At 48.9% G+C, this 24,973-nt stretch overlaps 2 protein-coding genes across 6 annotated transcripts in view; one reads left to right on the plus strand and one right to left on the minus strand.

Moving 5' to 3' along the window:
• The window catches only part of LOC140424931 (uncharacterized), a 170,488-nt gene that overhangs the window by 52,480 nt on the left and 93,035 nt on the right, over positions 1-24,973 (minus strand). The gene's annotated exons all lie outside the window — the stretch shown is intronic.
• LOC140424930 (STEAP1 protein-like) overlaps positions 9,435-24,973 on the plus strand; it is a 49,705-nt gene continuing 34,166 nt past the window's right edge. The window contains exons 1-3 of one of the 4 annotated variants that reach the window (XM_072508608.1): positions 9,435-9,516; positions 10,159-10,270; positions 21,616-22,107. In XM_072508608.1, coding sequence (XP_072364709.1) covers positions 10,178-10,270; positions 21,616-22,107 — 585 coding nt within the window. In that variant the 5' untranslated portion in view covers positions 9,435-9,516; positions 10,159-10,177. Of the gene's footprint in view, positions 9,578-10,155; positions 10,271-13,125; positions 13,234-13,842; positions 13,972-21,615; positions 22,108-24,973 lie in introns of those variants that run through there. The other 3 variants (XM_072508607.1, XM_072508610.1, XM_072508609.1) reach the window with 3 other exon arrangements.

Raw genomic sequence — 24,973 nt, forward strand, 5'->3', positions numbered from 1 at the left:
ATCTTTTTGTTTTTTATCTTGCCCCGCTGTGCATTATCGAACTTGAAGGCGACCGACCGTTGATCAGTGAGGAGAGTGAATCTCCTGCCGGCCAGGTAATGCCTCCAATGTCGACAGCTTCTACTATGGCCTGGGCCTCCTTTTCGACTGAGGAGTGGCGGATTTCGGAAGCATGGAGGGTACATGAGAAGAAGGCCATGGGTCTGCCCGCTTGGTTGAGGGTGGCCGCCAGAGCTACGTGGACGCGTCGCTCTCGACCTGGAAGGGGAGGGACTCGTCGATGGCATGCATCGTAGCCTTTGCAATGTCTGCTATGATGCGGCTGAAGGCCTGGCGGGCCTCTATCGACAGGGGAAAAACTGGATTGGATCAGGGGACAGGCCTTATCAGCATAGTTGGGGACCCACTGGGCATAGTAAGAAAAAACGCCGAGGCAGCGCTTCAGGGCCTTGAAGCAGTGAGGGTGGGGGAACTCCATAAGGGGGCACATGCGTTCAGGGTCGGGGCCTTTAACTCCATTTCGCACTACATCGCCGAGGATGGCTAGGCGGTTGGTGCTAAACACGCATTTATCCTTGTATACGTGAGGTTAAGGATCTTTGCGGTCTGGAGGAATTTTCAGAGGTTGGTGTCGTGGTCCTGCTGGACGTGGCCGCAGATGGTGACATTATCGAGATACGGGAATGTTGCCCGTAAACCGTACCGGTCAACCATTCGGTCCATCTTGCGCTGGAACACCGAGACCCCGTTAGTGACACCGAAGGGAACCCTGAAGAAGTGGTAGAGCCGCCCATCTGCCTCGAAGGCAGTGTACTTGCGGTCACTCATGCGGATGGGGAGCTGGTGGTAGATGGACTTAAGATCCACTGTGGAGAAGACCTTGTAATGCGCGATCCTGTTTACCAGGTCGGATATGCAGGGAGAGGTTTCGCGTCCAGCTGCGTTAACCTGTTGATGGTCTGACTGTGGTCGATGACCATCCTATGCTTCTCCCCGGTCTTTACCACCACTACTTGAACTCTCCAGGCTGTTGCTAGCTTCAATGACTCCTTCCCTCAGTAGCCGTTGGACCTCTGACCAAATAAAGATCCGATCCTGGGCACTGTACCGTCTGCTCCTGGTGGCGACGGGTTTGCAATCCGGGGTGAGGTTCGCAAACAGGGAAGGCGGATCGACCTTGAGGGTCGCAAGGCCGCAGACAGTGAGAGGGGGTATAGGGCCGCTGAATTTGAAAGTTAGGCTTTGGAGATTGCACTGGAAGTCCAACCCTAGGAGTGTGGCCACGCAGAGGTGGGGAAGGACGTAGAGCCTGTAATTTTAAAACTCCCTTCCCTGGACCGTGAGGTTTGCTACACAGAACGGTAGCACGGTAGCATTGTGGAGGGCAGCACGGTAGCATTGTGGACAGCACAATTGCTTCATAGCTCCAGGGTCCCATGTTCGATTCCAGCTTGGGTCAGTGTCTGTGCAGAGTCTGCACATCCTCCCCGTGTGTGCGTGGGTTTCCTCCGGGTGCTCCGGTTTCCTCCCACAGTCCAAAGATGTGCAGGTTAGGTGGATTGGCCATGATAAATTGCCCTTAGTGTCCAAAATTGCCCTTAGTGTTGGGTGGGGTTACTGGGTTATGGGGATAGGGTGGAGGTGTTGACCTTGGGTAGGGTGCTCGTTCCAAGAGCCGGTGCAGACTCGATGGGCTGAATGGCCTCCTTCTGCACTGTAAATTCTATGATAATCTATGAAACCCATTTATCTCTACTGAGTGGGAACCGGAGGCCAGGGAGATTTTTTGATTAACGGGGTGGACGGGGAGAGAACAGCGCCTTACCGTGTTGGGGTGTGTGAAGCTCTCCGTGCTCCCAGAGTCGATTAAGCAGGACGTCTCGTGCCCGTTGATTAGTACCGTTGTTGTAGCAGTTGAGAGTGTTCGAGGCCGGGACTGGTCCAGGGTCACCGAGGCTAATTGCGGCAGCAGTTGAATGTTCTCTTTGGGCGGTGTGTGGTCAGCCGAGCTGGGGTCCTGGGAGTCCATCCAAGATGGCGGCGCCCATTGGTCACACATGGCTTGGGGTGCACAAAATGGCGGCGCCCATCCATCACACGTGGCGTCCGCGGGACAAGATGGCAGCGCCCGGAGGCCGCACAGTGGCCCTGGAGGAGGAAGATGGCGGCGTCCGCTGGCCGCACGGGGACTGTGGAGAGGATTGTGGTGGCGGTCCGCATTCGCCACCGGAGACCGCAGCCACCGCCCGGGCCTGGCATACCGCCACAAAGTGGCCCTTTTTACCGCATCCCTTGCAGGTGGATGCGTGGGCCGGACAGCGCTGCTGGGGGTGCTTGGCCTGCCCGCAAAAATAGCAGCGGGGCACCCCGGGGTTGCCAGGCCGTCTTGCAGCACAAGCTTGTGGGGGGGATGGGTGATGTCTCGGGGTCGGCCGCAGGGGGGTTCCACGCTGCCCCGGGGGCTGCCGCGCGGTCGGGGACGTAAACGCGGGCATTTCGGGAGGCCACATCCAGGGAGCCGGCAGGGGCCTGTGCCTCCTTGAGGCCTAGGGTGTCTTTCTCTGCAACAAAAGCGTCCCGGATCAAAAGTTCTTTGTGGTCGCTCGCCGAAACGTGCAGGCAGCTGCAGTTTCTCCCCAACACCAGGAGCGCACGGTAGAATTCTTCCAGCGATTCCCCAGGGATTTGTCACCTCTTTGGGATCCCTTTGGGATGTCGGGCGTAGACCTGGTTTATCGGGCGAATATAATGTCCTTTTAGCAGCTCCATTGCTGCATCGAAGTCATCCGCGTGCTCGATGAGGGTGTAAATTTCTGGGCTCACCCTCGAGTGCAGGACTTGCAATTTCTGTTCTCCCGTGGGTGTGTTTTCGGCCGTTCCGTGATATCCATTAAAACATGCCAGCCAGTGCTTGAAGGTTGCCGCTGAGTTTGCCGCATGGGGGCTGAGTTGCAGATACTCTGGCTTGATTCAGAGCTCCATCCTTTTAAATCTAGCTTATTAAATTGATGCACGATCAATGACCACTAAAGCGAGGTTGTAGTCCAACTGAAGGCTTTAATAAGCTAGATGTTTCCCCCAGCAGCTCAGGTACAGAATGAAGGCTGCTGGGGCGTCACGGGCTCTTATACCCCGCCTTGCAGGGGGGAGCCACCATACAGCTTGGCCAATGGGAAACATACAATATCTACCAATGGTGTTCCAGCATTACTAGGTACCGTAATACCTCTACACAGACTACCACCGGCATTTAATGAAGCACTGGAGAAGGGGTAGTTGCCGGAGATGATGATGCAGGCAATCATCACACTAATCTCAAAAAAGGGGAAGGACCTGGTGGAATGTGGGTCCTCTAGGCCCATATCACTATTGAACACAGATGTGAGAGTATTGGCTAAGTTGTTGGTCGGGGTGATGGAGATTTGTGTCCCGGGGGTGGTTATATAAGATGAAACAGACTTCGCGAAGGGCAGGAAGCTTGCGAGTGATATAAGACAGCTGGTGAATGTGGTGATGAATCTTTCGGGGGCTCTGGTAGTGGAAGTAGTGGTGTCCATGGACGCGGAGAAGGCATTTGATCGGGTGGAATGGCGGTACTTGTTCGAGGTTTTGCGAAGGTTTGGGTTTGGGCTGAGATTTGTGGCATGGGTGCAGTTGCTGTATGTGGCACCAAGGGTAAGTGTGAGGATGAACGATATGAGCTCATGAAGCTTTGACTTACACAGGGGTACGAGGCAGGGGTGCCCACTGTCGCCGTTGCTGTTTGCGCTGGCCATAGACCATTGGTGATGGCTCTCAGGGGATCCGCAGAGTGGAGGGGCGGGATTATGAGTGGACAGGGGGAGCATATGCTGATGACCTCTTGCTGTATGTTTCTGATCCGTTGGATAGTATGGGAAGGATTATGGGCCTGCTGGGAGGTTTCGAGGGTTCCCGAGATACAACTGAATGTCGGGAAAAGTGAGGTTTTCCCGGTGAATGAGCTGGGACAGCGGGCTAATTTAGGTGGGATGCCATTTACGGTAGCGAGGGATAGGTTTAGGTATTTGGGGATTCAGGTAGTGAGGGAATGGACGGGGTTCCGTAAGTGGAACTTGACGAAAATGGTGGAGGAGGCCAGGGAGAACCTTTCGAGGTGGGATACACTGCACTTAACGGTGGCGGGTAGGGTCCAGGTGGTGAAAATGAATATTCTGCCGAGGTTCGTGTTTATTTTTCAGGCTCCCCCGATCTTTATACCAAAGGTCTTTTTTCGGAAAGTGGACACAATCATTTTGAACTTTGTATGGCCAGGGAAGGTGCCGAGGGTGGGGAGGACCCTGCTACTGAGGCAGAAGTAGCATGGGGGATTGCCGTTGCCGAACTTGCTTCATTATTATTGGGCGGTGAATGTTGACCAGGTGAGGTGGTGGTGTTGGGGAAGGGATAGAGTGGATTAGGATGGAGGAGGAATCTTATAAGGGGTCTAGTTTGAGGGCTATGGTGATGACGGCATTGCCAATGGCTTCCAGTAGGTAATCAGGGAGCCTGGTGGTGCAGTCCACGGTGAAGATATGAAATCAATTGAGGAGGCATTTTAGGGTGGAAGGGATGTTGGTGTTAACGTCGCTGTGCAAGAATCATGGGTTTGAGCCGCCGGCAGCGGGGGGGCGGGGGGGGGGGGGGGGTGGTAATAATAATAATAGTCGCTTATTGTCACAAATAGGCTTCAATGAAGTTACTGTGAGAAACTCCTAGTCGCCACATTCCGGCGCCTGTTTGGGGAGGCCAGTACGGGAATTGTTCTGCATTACAAGCCAGCTGTTTAGCACAGTGTATACAGGAGGTGGAGGGAAGTGGGGCTGGCCAAGGTGAGGGATCTGTATTTGGAGGAAGGGTTCGCCAGTCTGGAGGAGCGAAGGGAGAGGGTAGAACTGCCGAGGGGGAGTGAGAGGTATCTGCAGGTTGGATACTTTTCGCGAATGGCCTGGAGGGGGTTCCCTAGGTTGTCGGGATACACCCTGCTGGAGCGACCCTGCTGGAGCGACTGCTGCTTCCGGATGTGGAAGGGGAGGGAAGAATTGGGGATATATATAAGTGGCTGGAGGAGCAGGGAGGCGAGCGGGTGGTGAAGATCAAGGAGAAATGGGAAGCGGAGTTGGGAATGGAGATCAATTGGGGAGTATGGAGTGAGGCACTGCGAAGGGTAAATGGGACCGCCACTTGTGCAAGGATGAGCCTGATACAATTTAAGGTGGTGCACAGGGTGCATATGACTCGGACGAGAATGAGTGGGTTCTTTCAGGGGTTAGCAGATGAGTGTGAGAGGTGTGGGCGGGGGCCAGCGAATCACGCGCACATGTTTTCGGGTTGCGAAAAATTGGGAAGATTCTTGGCGGCAGTGTTCGCGGTCTTAGCCAGGGTAGTGGAGGAGGGAGTGGACCCGGACCCTTTGGTTGCAATATTTGGTGTTTCAGAGAAACTGGAGCTCATAGAGAGGTGGAAGGCCGATGTCATGGCCTTCGCCTCTCTGATTGCACGGCAGCAAATCTTGCTGGAGTGGCGGTCGGCATCACCACCGGGGGGTAGCGGCTTGGTTGGGTGACCTGTACAACTTCCTGCGGTTGGAGAAGATAAAGTTTGAGTTAAGGGGCTCAGCAGGGGGGGGTTGAGAAAAGGTGGGATGTTTGTGACATGTTTGTAGAGCTGTTCGTCGTGTGGGGGGGGGGGGGGGGGTGGTGAGGAGGGGGGGGGGTGAGAAAGGGAAAAAAATCTGTACAGACTGTATAGTTCATTGCTGAGAAGTATGTTTCCCGGGGTGTTTATTTGCTATAACCTCTTTTGATATGTGTTTGTAATAAAATACATTTTTTAAAAACTGAATGAGACTTCTGCCTGTGTGGTCAGGAAGTGGAAATTAACAATCAGTTTACAGCTGTTAGTGGCATGGGGGTATGAGGCTTCTGTGGGTGCAGGGCACATGAGGTGGCGGAAGGGTGTGATGAGACTGAAGGAGACCAGCCTATGCGTTTGATTGGATGAGACCCCAAAGAAAAGATAGGACAGTAACCAGCCTGGGGTGTGGGAGGGAGTGGATGGCGGGGGCAGTGGACAAGCATTTGGAGATTATGCAGTGGCTGCCCAGGAGTTTTAAGTGCAAAAGCAAAGAGATCTCGGGATGACACAGCCCGATTATGAACAGTTCCTCTTAGCGTTGCCTAACTAGGCTACAGAGAGTAATTGTGCCCTTTAACATTCCGGAGAGTCATGCTCGTCAAACTGGTTGGCCATCATCAGTTAAGCCCACATTCAATGTCAAGTGCTCATATTCTCAAAGCCAACGAGAGGGTGCAAACTCATGTAGCAAGGATTAAAGATGGGTGTAGGGGACCGAGAGGGAATGTGTGTGCATCATAGCCGGAATCCATAGAAGAAACAATAGTTCTCAATGTCCACATAAGCGTCCAGTTGATCCTGCTCATGGTGGATGGACGACTATTGAAACAGCATGCCAGAACTCACTGTGATGTATGTATTAAAGGAGAGAACAACCAGATGAGAGGGCACAGGCAACTCTGAAAGGGGGAGGACATTGACTCGTGCCAGTCAAGCGATGAGGTTGGAGGGGCAACAGATATGTGAGTGCTGACCTTTGGAGAAGGTGAAGGAAAGACAGCTTCCAGGGCCAGGAGGACAAGGTATTTTGGGAAAGTCTGAAGGCAACTAGTTGGAACACTAACTTGACTCTCTCTCTCTCTCTCATTCCTCACAGAGTTCCGAGAGATCTCGGGATGGAGCCAGTGGAGCTATAATTCTACCAATCCCTGTATTGGAGGAGCAAAGGTTAAGAGGAGACTTAATAGAGGCATACAAAATGATCAGAAGGTTAGATAGGGTGGACAGTGAGAGCCTTCTCCCATGGATGGAAATGGCTAGCATGAGGGGACATAGCCTTAAACTGAGGGGTAATAGATATAGGACAGAGGGCAGAGGTAGGTTCTTTACGCAGAGTGGTGAGGCCGTGGAATGCCTTACCTGCTACAGTAGTGAACTCGCCAACATTGAGGGCATTTAAAAGTTTATTGGATAAGCATATGGATGATAATGGCATAGTGTAGGTTAGATGGCTTTTGTTTTTTGACTTCCCATGTCGGTGCAACATCGTGGGCCGAAGGGCCTGTACTGCGCTGTATCATATCGTTCTATGTTCTATGTTCTAAGGCTCCAGAGGCCGCACTTTGGGAGAACCCAGTGCTGGGAGTCCAGGAGGGCACAGGGCAGGCTTAAGGACAGGCCGCAGTTCAGGCCAAATAGGGGATTCGAAGGAGACCAAGGGTTTACAGGACCTGAGTGTCTTTCATGGAACTGTGAGGCAACATATCCCGCAGGAGACACCACCTCACAAGGGAGGCAGGGTGACACCTGTGTGGCAATTTTTCAAACTTGGTCCATGTGGAGGAGAAGGGCACCCGTTCCCTGTGGCCATGAAAGTCATGGCTGCCCTCACCTTTCACAACACGGGATTGTTCCAGGTTCAACGGGCGACCTTTATGGAATCTTACAGCCATCCAACCACAAATGCATCCATGAATTCACGAACGCACGCTGTGTCAGGGCATTCGACTACATTAATTTCAGCCTGCACCAGTCCCATCAGGACAAGAGAGCTACGGGATTTGTTTCCATTGCTGATCTGCCACTTGTTCAGGGGGACACCGTCAGCACTCATGTCTGATTCCTGTCTGCTCACATGCTTATACACTCCATAGCATCAGGAAGTCCCATACAGAAAGCGGTTTGGGTTAGCACTCCACTGTGGGGTCGCTGAGGGACCCCCTTTTTCAGGCCTTCCCCTGCCCTGTTTTGACCCCCCCTTTCCAGGAGGATGTCACAAAGGTCTTGCGGGGGGGGGGGGGGTTCGAGCTATTGGACAACATGATGGTCCTTGTGCGGGAAACGGGAAGTGGTGAGACCATCTCTTGTCCTCCTGCCCATGCGAACCCTTGCCCTGACCTCCATTCTCAGGTCTCTTCCTCCACTCCTTCCTGGACTTCCTCCTCATCAGAGGAGATGTTTCGTTTGCCCTGGTCAGCATCGAGGATGTCGCTGCACTAAGTTATGGAGGGCATAGCAGACCACAACAATGTGGGAGACCCTTTGGGGGTGATACTGCAGGGCCCCCTGGACCTGTCGAGGCACGGAAACGCATCTTCAGCAGCCCAATGGACCACTCTGTCACAGACCAGGTGGCACTGTGAGACGTGCTGTGACGGAACTCAGCCTTGGTCGCAGGACACAGCAGAGGGGTCATCAGCCAAGACCTCAGCGGGTATCATTTGTCTGCCATGAGCTACCACTGCAGCTTGGGGTGATCTTTGAATATCCCTGGGATTTGATATTGCCCATGCACATTTCCTGGAAAATGTGCACACATGTGCATGATCTCCATCTGGTGGTTACACAACAGCTGCACATAATAATAATCTTTATTGTCACAAGTAGACTTAAATTAAGACTGCAATGAAGTTAATGTGAAAATCTCCTAATTGTCACATTCCAGCGCCTGTTCGAGTACACTGAGGGAGCATTCAGAATGTCCAAATTACATAACAGCACGTCTTTTAGGAGTGGGGGCACGGTAGCACTGGTTAGCACTGTTGCTTCACAGTGCCAGGGACCAGATTCGATTTGCGACTTGGGTCACTGACTGTGCGGAGTCTGCACGTTCTCCCTATGTCTGCATGGGTTTCTTCCGTGTGCTCCGGTGTCCTCCCATAAGTCCCAAAAGACGTGCTGTTAGGTAATTTGGATACTTCTGTGTACCCAAACAGGCGCTGGAATGTGGCGACTAGGGGTTTTTCACAGCAACTTCATTGCAGTGTTAATGTAAGCCTACTTGTGACAATAAAAATTATTATTATCACTTGTGGGAGGAAACCAGAGCACCTGGAGAAACCCACGCAGACACGGTGAGAATGTGCAGACAGTGACCCAAGCTGGGAATTCGGTGTCCCTGGTGCTGTGAAACAACAGTGCTAACCACTATGCTACCGTGCCACCCAACGTTTTGAGTCTGGGTGACTTAGAAACGTTAGCTCCCTTCTCTCCACAGATGCTGTCAGGTCTGCTGAGATTGTTCAGCATTTTCTGTTTTTGTTTCAGATTCCAGCATCCACTGTAATTTCTTTTATCCAGGAGCGCTATTTTATTTGATTGAAGTTAGTTGTGGTGTTTTTGTTTAGTTACGTTGTGGCCCTTTCAGGAGGGGCACTGGTTACCTCTTTTAACTATTTGATTATAAGCCGGTTACCTTTGCGTAAATGAGGAAAACAGAGGAAAGTGTTGTAATGTGCTCTGTCACCCTGGGTGAGTGACGCATTCCAGAAGGGTGGGTGTTATTGACACGAGCTCGGGGCCAATCAACATTGGAGGGCGGAGTTTGCAGCAAGTGAGTGGCGGGCCAAGCGGGTGGGCGAGTGGCAGAACGGGTCCGTGCATATTCCAGCAGATGAGCAAATTGCCGATCTGTTGCAGCAAGTGAGTGGCGGGCCAAGCGGGTGGGCGAGTGGCAGAACGGGTACGGTGCATATTCCAGCAGGTGAGCAAGTTGCCGATCTGTTCAAGTGCCCAGCACCTGGGTTACTTCAACCCATTTTCGTGCCTCACTGATCCGGCCTGACAGCAGTTTATGGGGTGTGGGACAGCAGCTTCCCGAGCGAGGTGACACTCATTGAATGCTGCCCTCGTCCGTGTACTAACTTTCGCCACGAGTTTGTGCTTAGACAGCGGATTGGTTTGAAAACCTGCCCCGGATCCAGGGGGTAGACCCATGAGGGAAACTGGGCGCGGATGGTCCGGCAGGTGTTACTGCTACTTCCAGCCACTCTCCAGTTTTATACTGTATAAAAGTGTTTATTTAACCTTGACTTGTTTTAATGTTATATTTTGTGCTGTTGTTTCTCCTTTTTGGGTCAAGGTCGCGTCCTTATGGAAAAGTTTTTTTTAAATTCTAGGTTTAGAGTTCTGCTAGAATTCCGGTACTTTGTACATTGCTTCTGTACAGTGCCGGAATTCTAGCCTGTAGATCCTTTGGACTCGAAACGTTAACTCTGCTTTTCTCCGCAGATGCTGCCAGACCTGCTGTTTTTATTCCTGTACATTATTTTGCTGTTTCTTCAGGTATTAACAGTGGCTCCTAATGGACATTGAGAGCGCCTGCCCCACACGAAATAATGAGGATGAAATGTGTGCAACGGAATTGTCAACAAGTGGCGTGAATAACATGAAAATGGTAAGAATTAGAATATAATTGTCATTTTTAAAGAAATACTGTTTACTGAATTGCCTTACATTTCTATAAATAAATCTCTTGTGACATGATTTGAACAGGTCATTATGAAAAATACTGACCAGGGAGCGTTTATCCTCCTCTCGTGGTGATAACTATCATTTTGTTTAAAACTTCCAAATTCCCTAATTAATAATCTTTATTTTCACAAGTAGGCTTCCATTAACACTGCAATGAAGTTACTGTGAAAAGTCCCTAGTCGCCACATTCTGGCACCTGTTCGGTTACACAGAGGGAGAATTCACAATGTCCAGGGTGGCACAGTGGTTAGCATTGCTGCCTCACGGCACTGAGGACCCGGGTTCGAATTCCGGCCCTGGATCACTGTCCGTGTGGAGTTTGCACATTCTCCCCGTGTCTGCGTGGGTTTCACCCCCACAACCCAAAGATGTGCAGGTTAGGTGGATTGCCCCTTAATTGGAAAATAAATAAATAATTGGGTACTCTAAATTTATTTCAAAAAAGAATTCACAATGTCCAAATTACCTAATCTTTTGGGACTTGTGTGAGGAAACCGGAGCACCTGGAGAAAACCCACACCGACACAGGGAAAACGTGCAGACTCCGCACAGACAGTGACCCAAGACAGGAATCGAACCTTGGACCCTGGAGCTGTGAAGCAACAGTGCTAACCAAACTGCTACCGTGCTGCCCTAATGATATAGTGCAAATGCTTTTTTATTGTTGTTTCAGAAATGTTAAATGTTCCAAGCCTCATTTATAGTGGCAAAAGGAGTTTGCATTTACACTGCACATTCAAATAACTGCAGACTGGTGAATGATACTCCCACGAGTGCAGAAAAGTTAATGTTGTAATGTTATAAGTCCTGATTATTCTTTTGTATCCTACTTTAGCCGGTTGCCCCTCATGCTTCTGATGCTATCATGTTTTATGTGAGAAATTACACAAATCTCTGTAAGAACAGCTTCAGCTTTTAATGTATGTTCAAGGCACATTTTAATCTTAATGTAACAGATAAGGCAATATAAAATTGGAGGTGAAGTATTATGTAAAAGGTGCGTCAGCAATGGGATCACATTTTTCTTATTTTGCAATATAATATACCAGAAGGAAATAATTTTCAGTTATTAAACTAGAATGAAGACTATAGTTCACATGTTTAGGATGACAAACAAGAGCCATGTAAATATAGATTTTAGGTACTTGTGTAGCCTGAGTTCTGTATGTCCCACCCACTACTCACTTTGCTGAGCAGGTTGACCCTGTGGATCCTCCATCCTTTGGCCTTCCCTCCCCAGAGCTCATCCCAGCTGGACATTCTCTATATTCCTTTTCCTGGAATAACACGTTCCTGAGGGATTGTCCACATCTCCCTGTTGGATGAGTCCCACCTTTTAGCCGTAGTAAAATGGATTGGCCATGATAAATTGCCCTTAGTGTCCAAAATTACCCTTAGTGTTGAGTGGGGTTACTGGGTTATGGGGAGAGGGTGGAGGTGTTGACCTTGGGTGGGGTGCTCTTTCCAAGAGCCGGTGCAGATTCGATGGGCCGAATGGCCTCCTTCTGCACTATAAATTCTATGATAATCTATGATACAACTTCTGATTAATTCAAGACCAGTAGAACAATGGGCATGGGCTAAAGCATAAACTTTGAACCAGTATCTAAATAAACCTCGGACCTGGAGTGCTCAACATCTCAATTGGAACTTTCAGGAAAGGAAGGATGTTGAATTAATTTAAAGTCCAGTCTGGCAATAAAACTGGGCGAGAGATTGGGCAGGGTGGCCCATAAACTGAGATGGGTCCCTCTCATCTGTACTTAATTAGATTATTTGTTTACACTGCATGTTCATGTGTTCCCTGTAAAATATCTCGTTTAAGCCCAGACATTACATTTTTGATACCAATATACCAAAAATATTTTTGATACCAATATTCATGCAGTGGTTTAGCACCTCACGAAATGTGCATACTAGCCAGTATACTGTTTTGTGGCTTTAAATGGATAACTTTCAGAAAAACAATTCTAATCATGGGCTGGATTCACCGTTTTCCAGGCTATGTACCAACGGCGGTGTGGGAACTGTGGTGTTTGACGACGGCAAAATCGGCGCCGAACCGTCACCATCCTGCGACCACTGAGGGGCTAGCAGTCACGCTGAGTAAAACTCCCGGCTCCCATGATGGAAACATCTGGATAATGGTTAGGTCCGTGGTCGCGCATGCGCACGGTGACAACCTGCAGCAGTCGCGTTGTAAAACATGGTGGCGGCTGTGCGCGGACCCGACCTGCCAAATAGTGCTTCACTGGTCACACCCACCAGTCCCCCCAGCCCTCACGGAAGCCCCCCCCCCCCCCCCCCGCCCCCAGCAGCACGACTCCCGGTCGACTGTGGCGACGCTGGACACAGTCCGCAGCCGCCATGCCGGGTTCCCGACCGCTGAGACCACATGTTCCCCACACGGTCGGGAACTTGGCCAATCGGGGGAGCAGCAGCGGGGCGGGCCATCAGGTAATCCGCCAACGCCATTCCAACAGTGTGTAGCACATGATGTGATGGCGCCATTTTGGAGGGGGTGGAGGATAGGAAACTGACGTCAAAACTGGCGGCGTCCCCGATTTGGGCGTCAGAAGAGATTCTCCGCCTGATCGCCGATTGTGACATTGGCGTCGGGAACGGTGAATTCCGCCCCATATGTTTAGCTCCATAATATTATTTCTGTGGTAAGAATAGCTTTTTCTTATTAACAACTGTAGTAATCTACCTCTTTAAACCATAAATTTTTTTTGATATTTTTACTTCATTTCTAACTTATGATGGGATAATCTGGAGAGAAAGCTGGCAACTGGCAAAGCATATTTGTACCGAAGTTCCTGCAGAAATGTTGCTGCTTAATTGAATACAAAGCTGCCACTCAGTCTTTTCCATAAGAACGAAGAGGTAATTTAACACGGATTAACCACCACTAAAAGATGCAATGCTTTTCGAAAAAGAATCTGGGAGTACAGAGGAAAATTAGAATATTAATTAAAAATTACCACAGATTGAACCAAACGTGTAATCGGTCAAAGTACTTAATTTGAGAAAAATTATTGTTCGAAGGAAAAAGTTTAAATGCCACCTTATTCCTAAAATTATCAATTTTCTCAGCATAGATGGACGACATTGTGCCCACGACTGCTTTGTTTGAACTAATCCACTCCTTTTTTCTGGTAGCCATACAATTTTTCTTCTCCTTTTAAAAATTACTTACTATTGAATGTGAATCTGCTGCAAAACTGCGAACTCCAGTTGTTAACATGCTGTGTCAAAATATTTTTTGTGCGACTGCTGCCCCTCCCTGCCCCAACCTACCACTTAGCACACTTAAAACAGAACTAGGGCTGTCATCTGTGAATTTTTAATATGTCATCAATGCTTCCAAAAAGAGGTTGTTGCCAGTATTGGGTCACATTCCACCCTAGATTTATTGCTCGAGTGCATTCTTGAACCTACCTTTCTTTCCATTTTTGTTAACAATCTAAATATAATGCATACCTCTTGTTTTAGACTCTTGAGCCTTAGTGAGGATTCTTCACTCTGATTAGTTGAAGAGTCACCATGTTGTTTTCCCTGCTCATATCTTTGGATGGGGTACTGTGCTGGATAAGTCTCAGTTCAAAATCCCAGGGAAATTCTGTGAGTACCTAATAGCATAGTAAATGTGAGCATTGTTCATTTACTGCTGACTGCAAGTCTTGGTCAATACTCTAGCTGAGGCCCAACCAATGATTTGAGGGTTGGCATAACATCTTTCCTTTGTAGTCAGTGCCTCTGTTTATAAAACCATGGATTCCATATACATTTCAATAGCTTTGTCAACTTGTCCTGTTACTTTCTTTGATGAAATCAAATGGCTGAATGTTTGTTGTTTTTCTTGATCCTACCTTTTTATATGTGAGAACGGCATGTCTGTGTGCCTCCTTCTCACTCTATTCTTTTGTCCAATATTGAAGGATAAAGCATTTCTTTTCCATCAGCAACAGAAACAATTCTGGAAAAGTGCTGCTCTCATGAATGTAAAATTATAAAAACTGAACCTTCTGTTTCAAACATGTGCAGAAGGCTATAACAACTCTGGCCCCCATATTTATGCAATAGAAAATGTATAGGAAGCAACTATGATTCCAATTTCTTGAAAGATCTAGAGCTGGATTTCCAATCTGGAGGCGGATAGTTAGGGCACTTCTGCTCCGGAGCAGGAGATCCCTATCAGGCCAAGGCCTTCCATACCTCTGGCCACCAGAGGATGTCTTGATCGAGTCCACTGCCCGGGCCAGGTCCTCCAAACTGAAGACATCAGGACATAACCGTCAGCAGCTTGCCTCCTCCTCTGTTGCAGATGTCAGGGCTGCACCCAGGCATAGCGGAGAGTTAGGAAAATTAAGCCATTTTGATGTCACTTTTGGGTCACGTGTGCCACCATTGTAAAAAGAAACTGCACTTTTATGAATATATGTGATGGTCATGTAAATGATTTGGTCAACTGAAGAATTTGTATATTGGAATCCTCATATTTCGAGGTTTAACCATCCTCCCACTCAGTGATACAGTCCCACTGTGAGATTAACATTCCTGTGATGTCAACCTGAGGTTAATTGGTCTCCATAATCCTTGTGTGATGTCAGGGAGATGTGTTTAAATCTTTATTTGAAGTGTGTGACGTAAGCAATTGTAACTTTTATTCCTCAAGGAACACCATTGAGTGAGGGCAGCTCATCAGCATTGATGTGCGAGCGGCATTTGTGTCTCCTCAGTGGCAGAATTGACACCCTGTTTAGGTTCCGCCAGTGTGACTCAGCTCCCGACCTCATTATAGCCTTGCTTCAAACATGGACAAAAGTGCTGAATGTAACTTCCGGTGGTGGCCATGGAGTGAGTGGTCGCACATGTGGTAACTCCCGCTCGTGGCAGTCTTTTTGCGCCCCTTTCCCCGGTCTGCAGTTGGAATTGTGAAGGCAAAAGGTGTAGGAGTGCGAAGAGAGGAGATTGACCCCCTAGTTTATGGAGCTGCGGACCAGAAGTGCCCGAAAAAGAAGGAATCAGTTGGTTGGAGCGCGTGTGGTGCTGGCAACTGACGCGGGGATAGCAGAAGGGCAGGGGCCGCCCCTGCTGGCTCAGTGGTCGATGGACCAGTTGGTGAGCTTCTTGAACGAGAAGTTCACCCAACAATGGAAGGAAAGTTTGGAGGACCTGGCCCGGGCAGTGGACTTGATCAAGGCGGTGGTTGACCGCGTGGAGACGAGATTGGCAGCCCAAGGACAGGCGATCCAGAAGTTGGAGGAACTGGCGGGGGAGCATGCAGATCAGTTTGCCTCGATGGCAGCGGAAGTGGGACTGATGCGGGACCAGCAGAAGCGACTGCAGGAGAAGGTGGAGGACCCAGAGAACCGGTCACGCAAGCAGAACATTTGGATCGTATGTCTGCCGGAGGGGTGCGAAGGAATGGATGCCGGTGCGTACGTGGGGAAGATGCTTGAGAAGCTGCGTTTTACCGGCCGTTGAAGGTGGATCGAGCCCACAGAGTGCTGATGCGCAGGCCCCGAGGGGGGGGGGGGGGGCGCAATCGTTGAGGGCGATGGTGGTATGTTGCACCGGTTCCTTGAAAAGGAGCGTATCATGAGGTGGGCCAGACAGACGAGGCATTGCATCTGGGAAGGTGACGAGATCCGTGTATACCAGGACCTGGCTGCAGAGCTGGCTCAAGGCGGCCCTATACAAGAAGGCCGTAAAGTTCGGACTACCGTACCCGGCTCGCCTATGGCACGTCAGAAGAGGCATTGGAGTACGTTAGAGACAATGAGCTCGCAGAAGAAGGAGGACTTTGAACTTTGGTGGAGTAGATGTGAAGTTACTGTACTGTACAGTGGGTGGGGGGGGAGAGAATCTTGTTTATGGTGTTCGAGACCATGTCCTTTACCCTTTTTTTTTCTCTTTTCTTTTCTCTCTTTTTCGGCCTCTGGTCTGTTTATCGTTCTTTGTTAAGGGATGGGGGTAGGGCGGTGAGTTGAAGATCAGACGGGGGGGGAGTGGGGGGATCTGGTGGCGGGGGGGGAACAGTATTGCTGATAGGGAGGGGCCTTTAAAGTTGAAGAGGAGGAGGGTTCATGACGGTGGACGCCCGAGGGCGGGCCAATGGAGGTGCGGGGCATGGGCCGAAGACTGGCCGAGGAGAGGCTATGGCTAATTGGCAGGGGAGGGGGGCAGGGTGCCCCCCGACCAGGCAGGTCACGTGGAACGCCCTGAATGGGCCAGTCAAAAGGGCCCGTGTGTTCGCGCATTTGAGGCACCTGAAGGCGGATGTGGGCATGCTGCAGGAGACACATTTGAAGGTGGGGGGATCAGATTACGTTGAGGAAGAGGTGGGTTGGACAACTGTTTAATTCGGGGTCAGACTTCAAAACAAAGGGGGTGGCGATTTTGGTCAACAAACAGGTGGTGTTCGAGGTGGGGAATATAGAGACGGACCGGGTGGCGGGGGGGCGGGGGGGGGGGGGGAGTTATGATTAGTGGGAATGTCTGGGAAACTGGAGGGAATGTCTGTGGTGTTGGTGAATAAATATGCCCCGAACTGGGATGACGTGGAATTTATGAGACGGGTGCTGGGGAAGATTCCGGACCTAGATTCTCATCGATTGATTATGGGGGGAGATTTCAACATGGTTCTTGACTCAAGGTTGGACCAGTTGAGCTCTAGGTCAGAGAAGGTATCAGCTATGACGAAGGAGCTCCAGGGGTTTATAGAGCACATGGGGGGGTTGATCTGTGGCGATTCGGGAGGCCGAGGGGCAAGGAATTTTCATTCTACTCCCATGTACAGAAGATGTATTCCCAGATTGACTCTTTGTGATGGAAAAAAACACTGCTGGCAGAGGTGGTAGATGCTGAATATTCAGCAATAGTGGTATCAAACCACGCCCCGCACTGGGTGGACTTGCAAGTTAGCAATGGAAAGGCCCAGTGCCCGCAATGGAGGTTGGATGTGGGGCTATTAGCGGAGGAGAAGGTGTGGGAGCGGTGAGGGAGGCCATCCGGGGGATATAAAGATCAAAGATAAGGGTGAGATGTCGGCGGGGGTGGTCTGGGAGCCGCTGGAGGCAGTTATCAGAGGGGAATTTATTTCTATTCGGGCACACAAGAAGACGGCGGGGCGGGTGGAGATGGAAAGGTTGGTGGGAGAAATCTTGCAGGTGGACAGGGGGTATGCAGAGACTCCGGAGGATGGGCTTTTGAAAGAACGCCAGGGGCTGCAGCTGGAATTTGGGCTCCTGTCCACAAGTAAGGTGGAGGGGCAGCTGAGGAGGGTAAGGGTGGCGGTCTACCAGCATGGGGAGAAAGCTAGTAGGAGGCTGGCGCATCAGTTGAGCAAGCAGGAGGTGGCGAGAGAAATATGGAAAGTGAGGGACGCAGGTGGGAAGGTGGTTTTGGACCCGGCGGGGGTGAATGGTGTGTTTCTAGATTTTTATAGTAAGCTGTATAAATCAGAACCCCCAACCGAGGAGGAGGGGATGAGATGATTTTTTTTGGGAGGGGTTTTAGACTTCCCGAAGGTGGATAAGGAGTTGGTGGAGGGGCTGGGGGGACCTCAATCGGGCTTGGGGAGCTAATAGAGGGGCCGGGGGGGGGGGTGGTGGGGGCATGCAATCGGGCAAAGCCCCAGAACCGGTGGAATTTTATAACAGGTTTTCCGGGGTGCTGGGGACACTTTTGGTAAAGGCATTTAACGAGTCAAAGGATTTGGGAGTGCTCACCGCGACGTTATCGCAGGCATCGATCTCTCTCATCTTGAAATGGAATAAAGATCGGGAAAGCTATGGGTCATAGAAACCATAAATATGGATGCTAAACTGTTGGCAAAAATCCTGGCCACACGGATCGAGGACTGCGTGTCAGGGGTAATAGGGGAGGACCAGACGGGGTTATTTTAAGGGGCGACACCTGGCGACCAATATTAGGCGGCTCTTAAATGTAAGAGGGGCATGAGGTCGAGGTTGTGGTGGCCATGGTTGCAAAGAAGGCCTTTGAATGGGTGGAGTGGAAATATTTGTGGAAGGTCCTGGGATGGTTTGGGTTCGGGCAACGTTTTGGGGATTGGGTCTGCTTGCTTTATCAGGAACCGGTGGCAAATGTAAGGATGAAGCGGGGACGGTCGGAATATTTTAGCTTGTATCGGAGGACGAGACAGGGGTGTACATTCTCTCCACTACTATTTGTCCTGGCCATAGAGCCATTGGCAATGGCGCCGCGAGCGTCAAACATTTGGCAGGGGATAGTACGAGGTGGGTGGAACACAGAGTCTCGCTCTATGCGGACGATTTGCTTCTCTAAAGAGCAGACCCGATTTTTGGGGGGGGAATTGGAGGGATTATTGGGATACTGGAGGAATTTGGTCGGTTCTCAGGTTATAAATTAAATATGGGCAAAAGCAAGGTTTATACGATCCAGGCATGTGGGCAGGAGAAGAGATTGGGGGAAATGCCGTTCAGGGTGGTGGGAGAGAGCTTTAGGTACCTGGGTATTCAAGTGGCACGGGAATGGGTTCAGCTTCACAAATTGAATTTGGGTAGACTAATAGAACAGATGAAAGGTGATTTCCGAAGATGGGACGTGCTGCCGCTGTCAAAGGCGGGGAGGGTACAGACAGTGACAATGACAGTCCTCCCAAAGTGAGTCACCTGATGAAGGAGCTGCACTCCGAAAGCTAGTGAAGCAAAAGAAACCTGTTGGGCTTTAACCTGGTGTAGTAAGACTTCTTACTGTGCCAACCCCAGTCCAAAGCCGGCATCTCCACATCATAGAAAATATCAGGCACATGTGAGTAACTGGATGTAGGAGGCATGGCGACTCCCAAGGTACCATGCACAAACGTGCAGTATGAGCTTTCAATGATCACACAGCAGTTGTATATTGATGGAATGGTAGCTTTTGTGAAAGTGGAGTTCCGCCTGAGCACCACTGTACAGTGGTATCCTTGTGGACAACGGTGTCAGCCACTGGGAGCAGAAGGTCCCTGCAGTCCACTATCCCAATCACAGTACTGGTCAGTGTCTGAAGTGGAGGTCTGCATGAGACCACAGCATCATGGCATTCTATGGCAGGTAGGCTATGCATGTTTCACTCACCTCGGAAGTCACAAGTGAACTAAGGTTTGAGGCCAATGTAGTTTCCCACTGCGAATCACGCAAGATTGGAAGGTGTGAGGAGATTCCAGCGAGCAACTTGTTTTTAATGAGCATTCATAAGATGCTAATGAATGTAAATGGAATTCACACCACTAGGCTGTGGGCCACCTGACCCAGCCATTGGGAGAATTGCAAACCGATTTGGGCAGCATGGTAGAACAGTGGTTAGCACAGTTGCGTCACAGCTCCAGGGTCCCAGGTTCGATTCCCAGCTTGGGTCACTGTCTGTGCGGAGTCTGCACGTTCTCCCAGTGTCTGCGTTGGTTTCCTCCGGGTGCTCCGGTTTCCTCCCACAGCCCAAAATGTGCAGGTTAGGTGGATTGGCCATGCTAAATTGTCCTTAGTGTCCAAAAAGGTTATGTGGGGTTACGAGAATAGGGTGGAGGTGTGGGCTTAATTAAGTAGGGTGCTCTTTCCAAGGGTCAGTGCAGACTCGATGGGCCAAATGGCCTCCTTCTGCACTGTAAATTCTATGATTTAAGGCTGGCAAATTTCCAACTTTTTGCCCTGGCTGGATTCTCCACTCCAGCATGCCTCAAACCCATCATGGATGGGAGGGGAAAAATCTGCCGGTTATCGCCTGGGCGGAATTTTCCCATATTTTTCCAGAGGGTGTGATCTTCCAGCTGCTCACAACGGCGGGATTTTCCGGTCCCACCAATGGCGCACCCCCACCATGAGTTTCCCCCAGCGTGGGAAATCCCATTGGCCACCGGGGAGGGGGGTAAAAATTCCTCCACTGGTCAATGGCGAGCTGCATCCAGCCGCTGGGAACGACGCTGTGGGGAGACCAGAGAACCTCACCTAGAGTGCCAGGCTCTGACTGAAATCAGTGGTGTTCACGCCATCACTCTGACAGGGCGGGACTGATAGGGTGGGTAAAGCCAGCTCCACCACCATCATAGCACAAGCGTTGGGGTTTCCTCCACCCCCCACCTCTGGCACTGCCAATCTGTGCCAGGGCAGTGCCAAATTGTACGGTGGGCACTGCCCAGGCATTTCTCTTTTCCCTCGGGGGCTATACTTATCTTTGTGCCCCCAGAGCGATTCCCTCAACTGATTCACGCCTTTATAAACCTTGAGGGCATGATGTCACATTGGCGAGATATGAATATTCCGTGAAGGGGGATCAGGTGGCATGGGAATTATAATTAAAATGTATTAAAATTAGGTTCTTATCCTTTGTGGGCAGGAACCTCGTTACATGGGTGGCCCGGTAGCACAGTGGTTAGCACTGTTGCTTCACAGCGCCAGGATCCCAGGTTCGATTCCCGGCTGTCTGTGTGGAGTCTGCACGTTCTCCCTGTGTCTGCGTGGGTTTCCTCCGGGTGCTCCGGTTTCCTCCCACAAATCCCGAAAGACGTGCTGTTAGGTGAATTGGACATGCTGAATTCTGTCTCTGTGTACCCGAACAGATGCCAGAATGTGGCGACTAGGGGATTTTCACAGTAACTTCATTGCAGTGTTAATGTAAGCCTACTTGTGATAATAATATCGATTATTATAAAGATTGTTATTATTACATCACCAGTGAGGGGCGTGTAAAATCAGAAAACGAGATCTCGCCAGCGAGATTTATGTTCCCTGATCTCACAAGAGTTTGCACCAATGTCGCTGTTTGTGCTGTCGCCCATCGTAGGTCCAAACCGTCCCACTTGTTTCTCGCTCTCCACAAATACTGCCTGACCTGTTCGGTAACTCCATCATCTTCTGTTCTCACTGAATATTTACAATGCTGTTCGGAGTGATATAGGGAGGAGGGCGATGAGAGCATAAGTTGTAACAAAGAAATGTAAGAGATTGTTTAGTCTTTCCAAATCTGTGCAATTTAATACTTAAGTGTGCTGAGTGGAGGATTGCTTTCAAATCTTTATCAGTCAAAATATCCATGTAATGTCCTTAACCATGTAAATTATTTAACAACCGACTGTCAGCATTAATTGAATATTCCGATTGACTCCTCTAAAGGTGGATAGCTGTGTGTATAACTTGCCCAGTTATTGAAGTTCAGTGTATATAGAACACAGGAAAGGAAGATCTGTGTTTGAAAACCAAGTACTTTGATTTGTTTGCTGACCTGAGCTCTTAATTTGTGTTATAGAATTCCAGGCTATCGAAAGGAAATATGACATTGTTGAATCAACCGCCTTTTGATGACTTTGAATATCCCTCACAACTGGATAGACAACTGGAGCTTTTCCCACTCTGGCACTTTCCTGTCAAGCTGGCTGGGGGACTGTCCATTATCGTTTTCACATATACTTTACTGAGGGATATCATTCATCCCTATGTAGCTGAAAACAAAAACGTATTTTATAAAATTCCCATTTTAGTCATGAACAAAGTTCTTCCAGTTGTTGCCATTACACTATTGGCTTTAGTTTATTTACCAGGAATTTTGGCAGCCACTTTCCAGCTCCATTTTGGTACCAAATATAGACGTTTCCCTCAGTGGCTAGCTCAATGGATGTTAGTGCGGAAACAACTAGGACTCCTCAGCTTCTTTTATGCTGTGCTGCATGCGTTCTTCAGTCTATGCTATCCTATGAGAAGATCCTACAGATACAAATTACTCAACTGGGCATATCAACAGGTAAGGATGAACAAAACTGCTAGCATAGTTATTTTTGTTAAATGCTTTTTTTGTGAGTTTCTAACAGTAAAGGCATTCCTGGGAAGTAGAATACATCCTGCTTTTGATAGCCAATAGCATCAAAAATAGATTAAAATGCCACCCAGTCACATAAGACTGGATGTACTACACTAACACAATATTTTACCAAACATCCTTAATGCCCGAAGGAATTAAGTTGTCCATCTATGCCTACTTATTGGCATTTATTTGCGCCATAAACTCGCAGAGTACAACTATTCAGTCATTTCACACAGCAATGTTGGTCAGTAACAGACTCCATTCAAATCAGGAAAGAATGGATTTCAACTCAGTCCCAGATGTGAAAGAACACAGGTACAGTGTCCCACAAAACAGCGTCAGCACCAAAGCTGTACCAGATTTCAGATTTTGGGTTGGGCGATTCAGGCCATGGTGGCTTGGCTCAAGTCGGATTGTGGTCAAGACTCTCAGCATGGAAATAGACCGGTGCACAACAAGCAGCGAAGCGGGTAACTAGTCAGGTGAGCACCTAGCCAAATAGTCCAGGTAAGTTCTTTTTAGTTAAAATTTATGCATGGCACATGCTAAAATGGCCAGCTTTCTGACAAGTCTGGTTTTTGGACAGCCAGATTTGAGGTACTACTGTATTTGGCCTTGCTGTTTTTTCTCATTCTTCCAAACTCGTTGGTCTCAATTGTTTAGTAATAAACATCTTGTTCATCAATAAACTAGTTACTTTCCACTTCCAATTTTTGTAGTTAGGTTAATATCAGAACAGATTACCCCAAAAACCTGATGAAATTGCTCATTGTTTTACTAATAATGCTAATTAGTTGTAAATGGGCCAGCCCCAAATTAAAAATTAATTTATGAATTTATAGCATTGATTAACCGAATCCATGTTTATAATTTATTCTGTGTTAATTTTATAGATCCCTCGTACTTGGATTGAATTGATTTTGGAGCTGTCCTTGCTCCTATTCAACATATGAATTAGGAGTGGGCTTTTGAGCCCCTCACGCCTGTTCCTCCATTCAATAAGATCAAATCCGGGTCCTCAGCGCCGCAGTCCCAGTGCTAACCACTGCACCACGTGCCGCCCTGTCAGTGACTACAAGCCTAACTTGTCCAACCCTTCCTCATTAGTCAACCTGCCCATTCTAGGTATTAGACTTGTAAACTTCTCTGAACTGCTTCCAAGGAATTTACACCTTTTAAATGAGGAGACCAATAGTGTACAGAGTACTCCAGGTGCTGTCTCACAAATGCCCTGCATAACTGCAGCATAACCTCCCACCTTTGTAATCCACTCCCCTCACAATAAACCATAACATTCCATTAGCTTTCCTAATTACTTGCTGTAACCTGTATACTAGCCTTTTGTGATTCATGCATAAATACACCCAGATCCCTATGAACCTCAGAGCTCTGCAATCACTCACCATTTAAATAATACGTTTCATTTTTATCCTTCCTGCCAAAATGGACCATTTCACATTTTCCCACATTATACTCCATTTGCCAGATCTTTGCCAACACACTTAATCTATCCATTTCCCTTTGTAGCCTCCTTACATCTTCAGAATTTACTTTCCTACTTACCTTTGTGTCATCAGAAAATTTTGCAACCATATCATTGGCCCCTTCAGCCAAATAATTTATATAAATTGTAAAAGATTAAGGCCCTAGCAGTGATCCCAGTGGCACACCATTTGTTACATCCTGCCAGAAAAAAAATCCCATTTCTGCCAACTGTTTCCTGTTAGCTAGCCACCTGTCTATCTTTGACAATAAGTTACCCCTTGGACCATGAGCTTTTATTTTCTGCAATAACCTTTGATGTGGCACCTTATCAAATGCCTTCTTGAAATCCAAGTACAGTACATCCACTGGTTTCCCTTTATCCACAGCTATATGACTACTTCAAAAACTAATCTTTCACGCTACTGTGTGGGCTGAGATAAGGAAGAACTTCTTGTCTCAGAGTTGTGAACTTGTGGAATTCTCTACCACAGAAAGTTATTGGGGCCAGTTTGTTGGATATATTCAAGAGGGAGCTGGATGTGGCCCTTGTGGCTAAAGGGATCAACGGGTATGGAGAAAATGCGGGAGTGGGATACTGAATTTGCATGATCAACCATGATAGCATAGTGGTTAGCACCGTGGCTTCACAGCATCAGGGTCCCAGGTTTGATTCCCTGCTGGGTCACTGTCTGTGCGGAGTCTGCATATTCTCCCCGTGTCTGCGTGGGTTTCCTCCCGGGTGCTCCAGTTTCCTCCCACAGTCCAATGACGTGCAGGTTAGATGGATTGGCCATGCTAAATTGCCCTTAGTGTCCAAAAAAGATTAGGAGGGGTTATTGGGTTAGGGGGATAGGGGCGAAGTGAGGGCTTAAGTGGGTCGGTGCAGACTCGATGGGCCGAATGGCCTCCTTCCGCCCTGTATGTTCTATGTATCATATTCAATGGTGGTGTAGGCTCGAAGGGCCAAATGGCCTACTCATGCACCTATTTTCCATGTTTTTAACCCCTTGATTACATCATCCACATGAATAAACTCTGCTTCCTTGCCTGCCAATTACACCAAACCTTTGTCACCATGATGTTCTGTTAAGAGTTTAAGTTACTGTACAATCTATCTGCCTGTCTGACCAAGTCTTGGAAGTTGCTGAAACTCATCTTTAACAAAACTGAAACCATAGTTAGGCAACAAATCTGACTCCATCAACCTCCCTGACTGAATCTGGCATTGCACAAGTTGTTCTCTTATCCATAATTGAAATTTATTCTCGGCATCTGATTTGTTGCTAAGCCTTTCTCCTCACTTTTGCTGCTGGAATATTCT

This window comes from Scyliorhinus torazame, chromosome 6 (assembly GCF_047496885.1).
Source record: "Scyliorhinus torazame isolate Kashiwa2021f chromosome 6, sScyTor2.1, whole genome shotgun sequence".
In the NCBI taxonomy this organism is placed as follows: domain Eukaryota; kingdom Metazoa; phylum Chordata; class Chondrichthyes; order Carcharhiniformes; family Scyliorhinidae; genus Scyliorhinus; species Scyliorhinus torazame.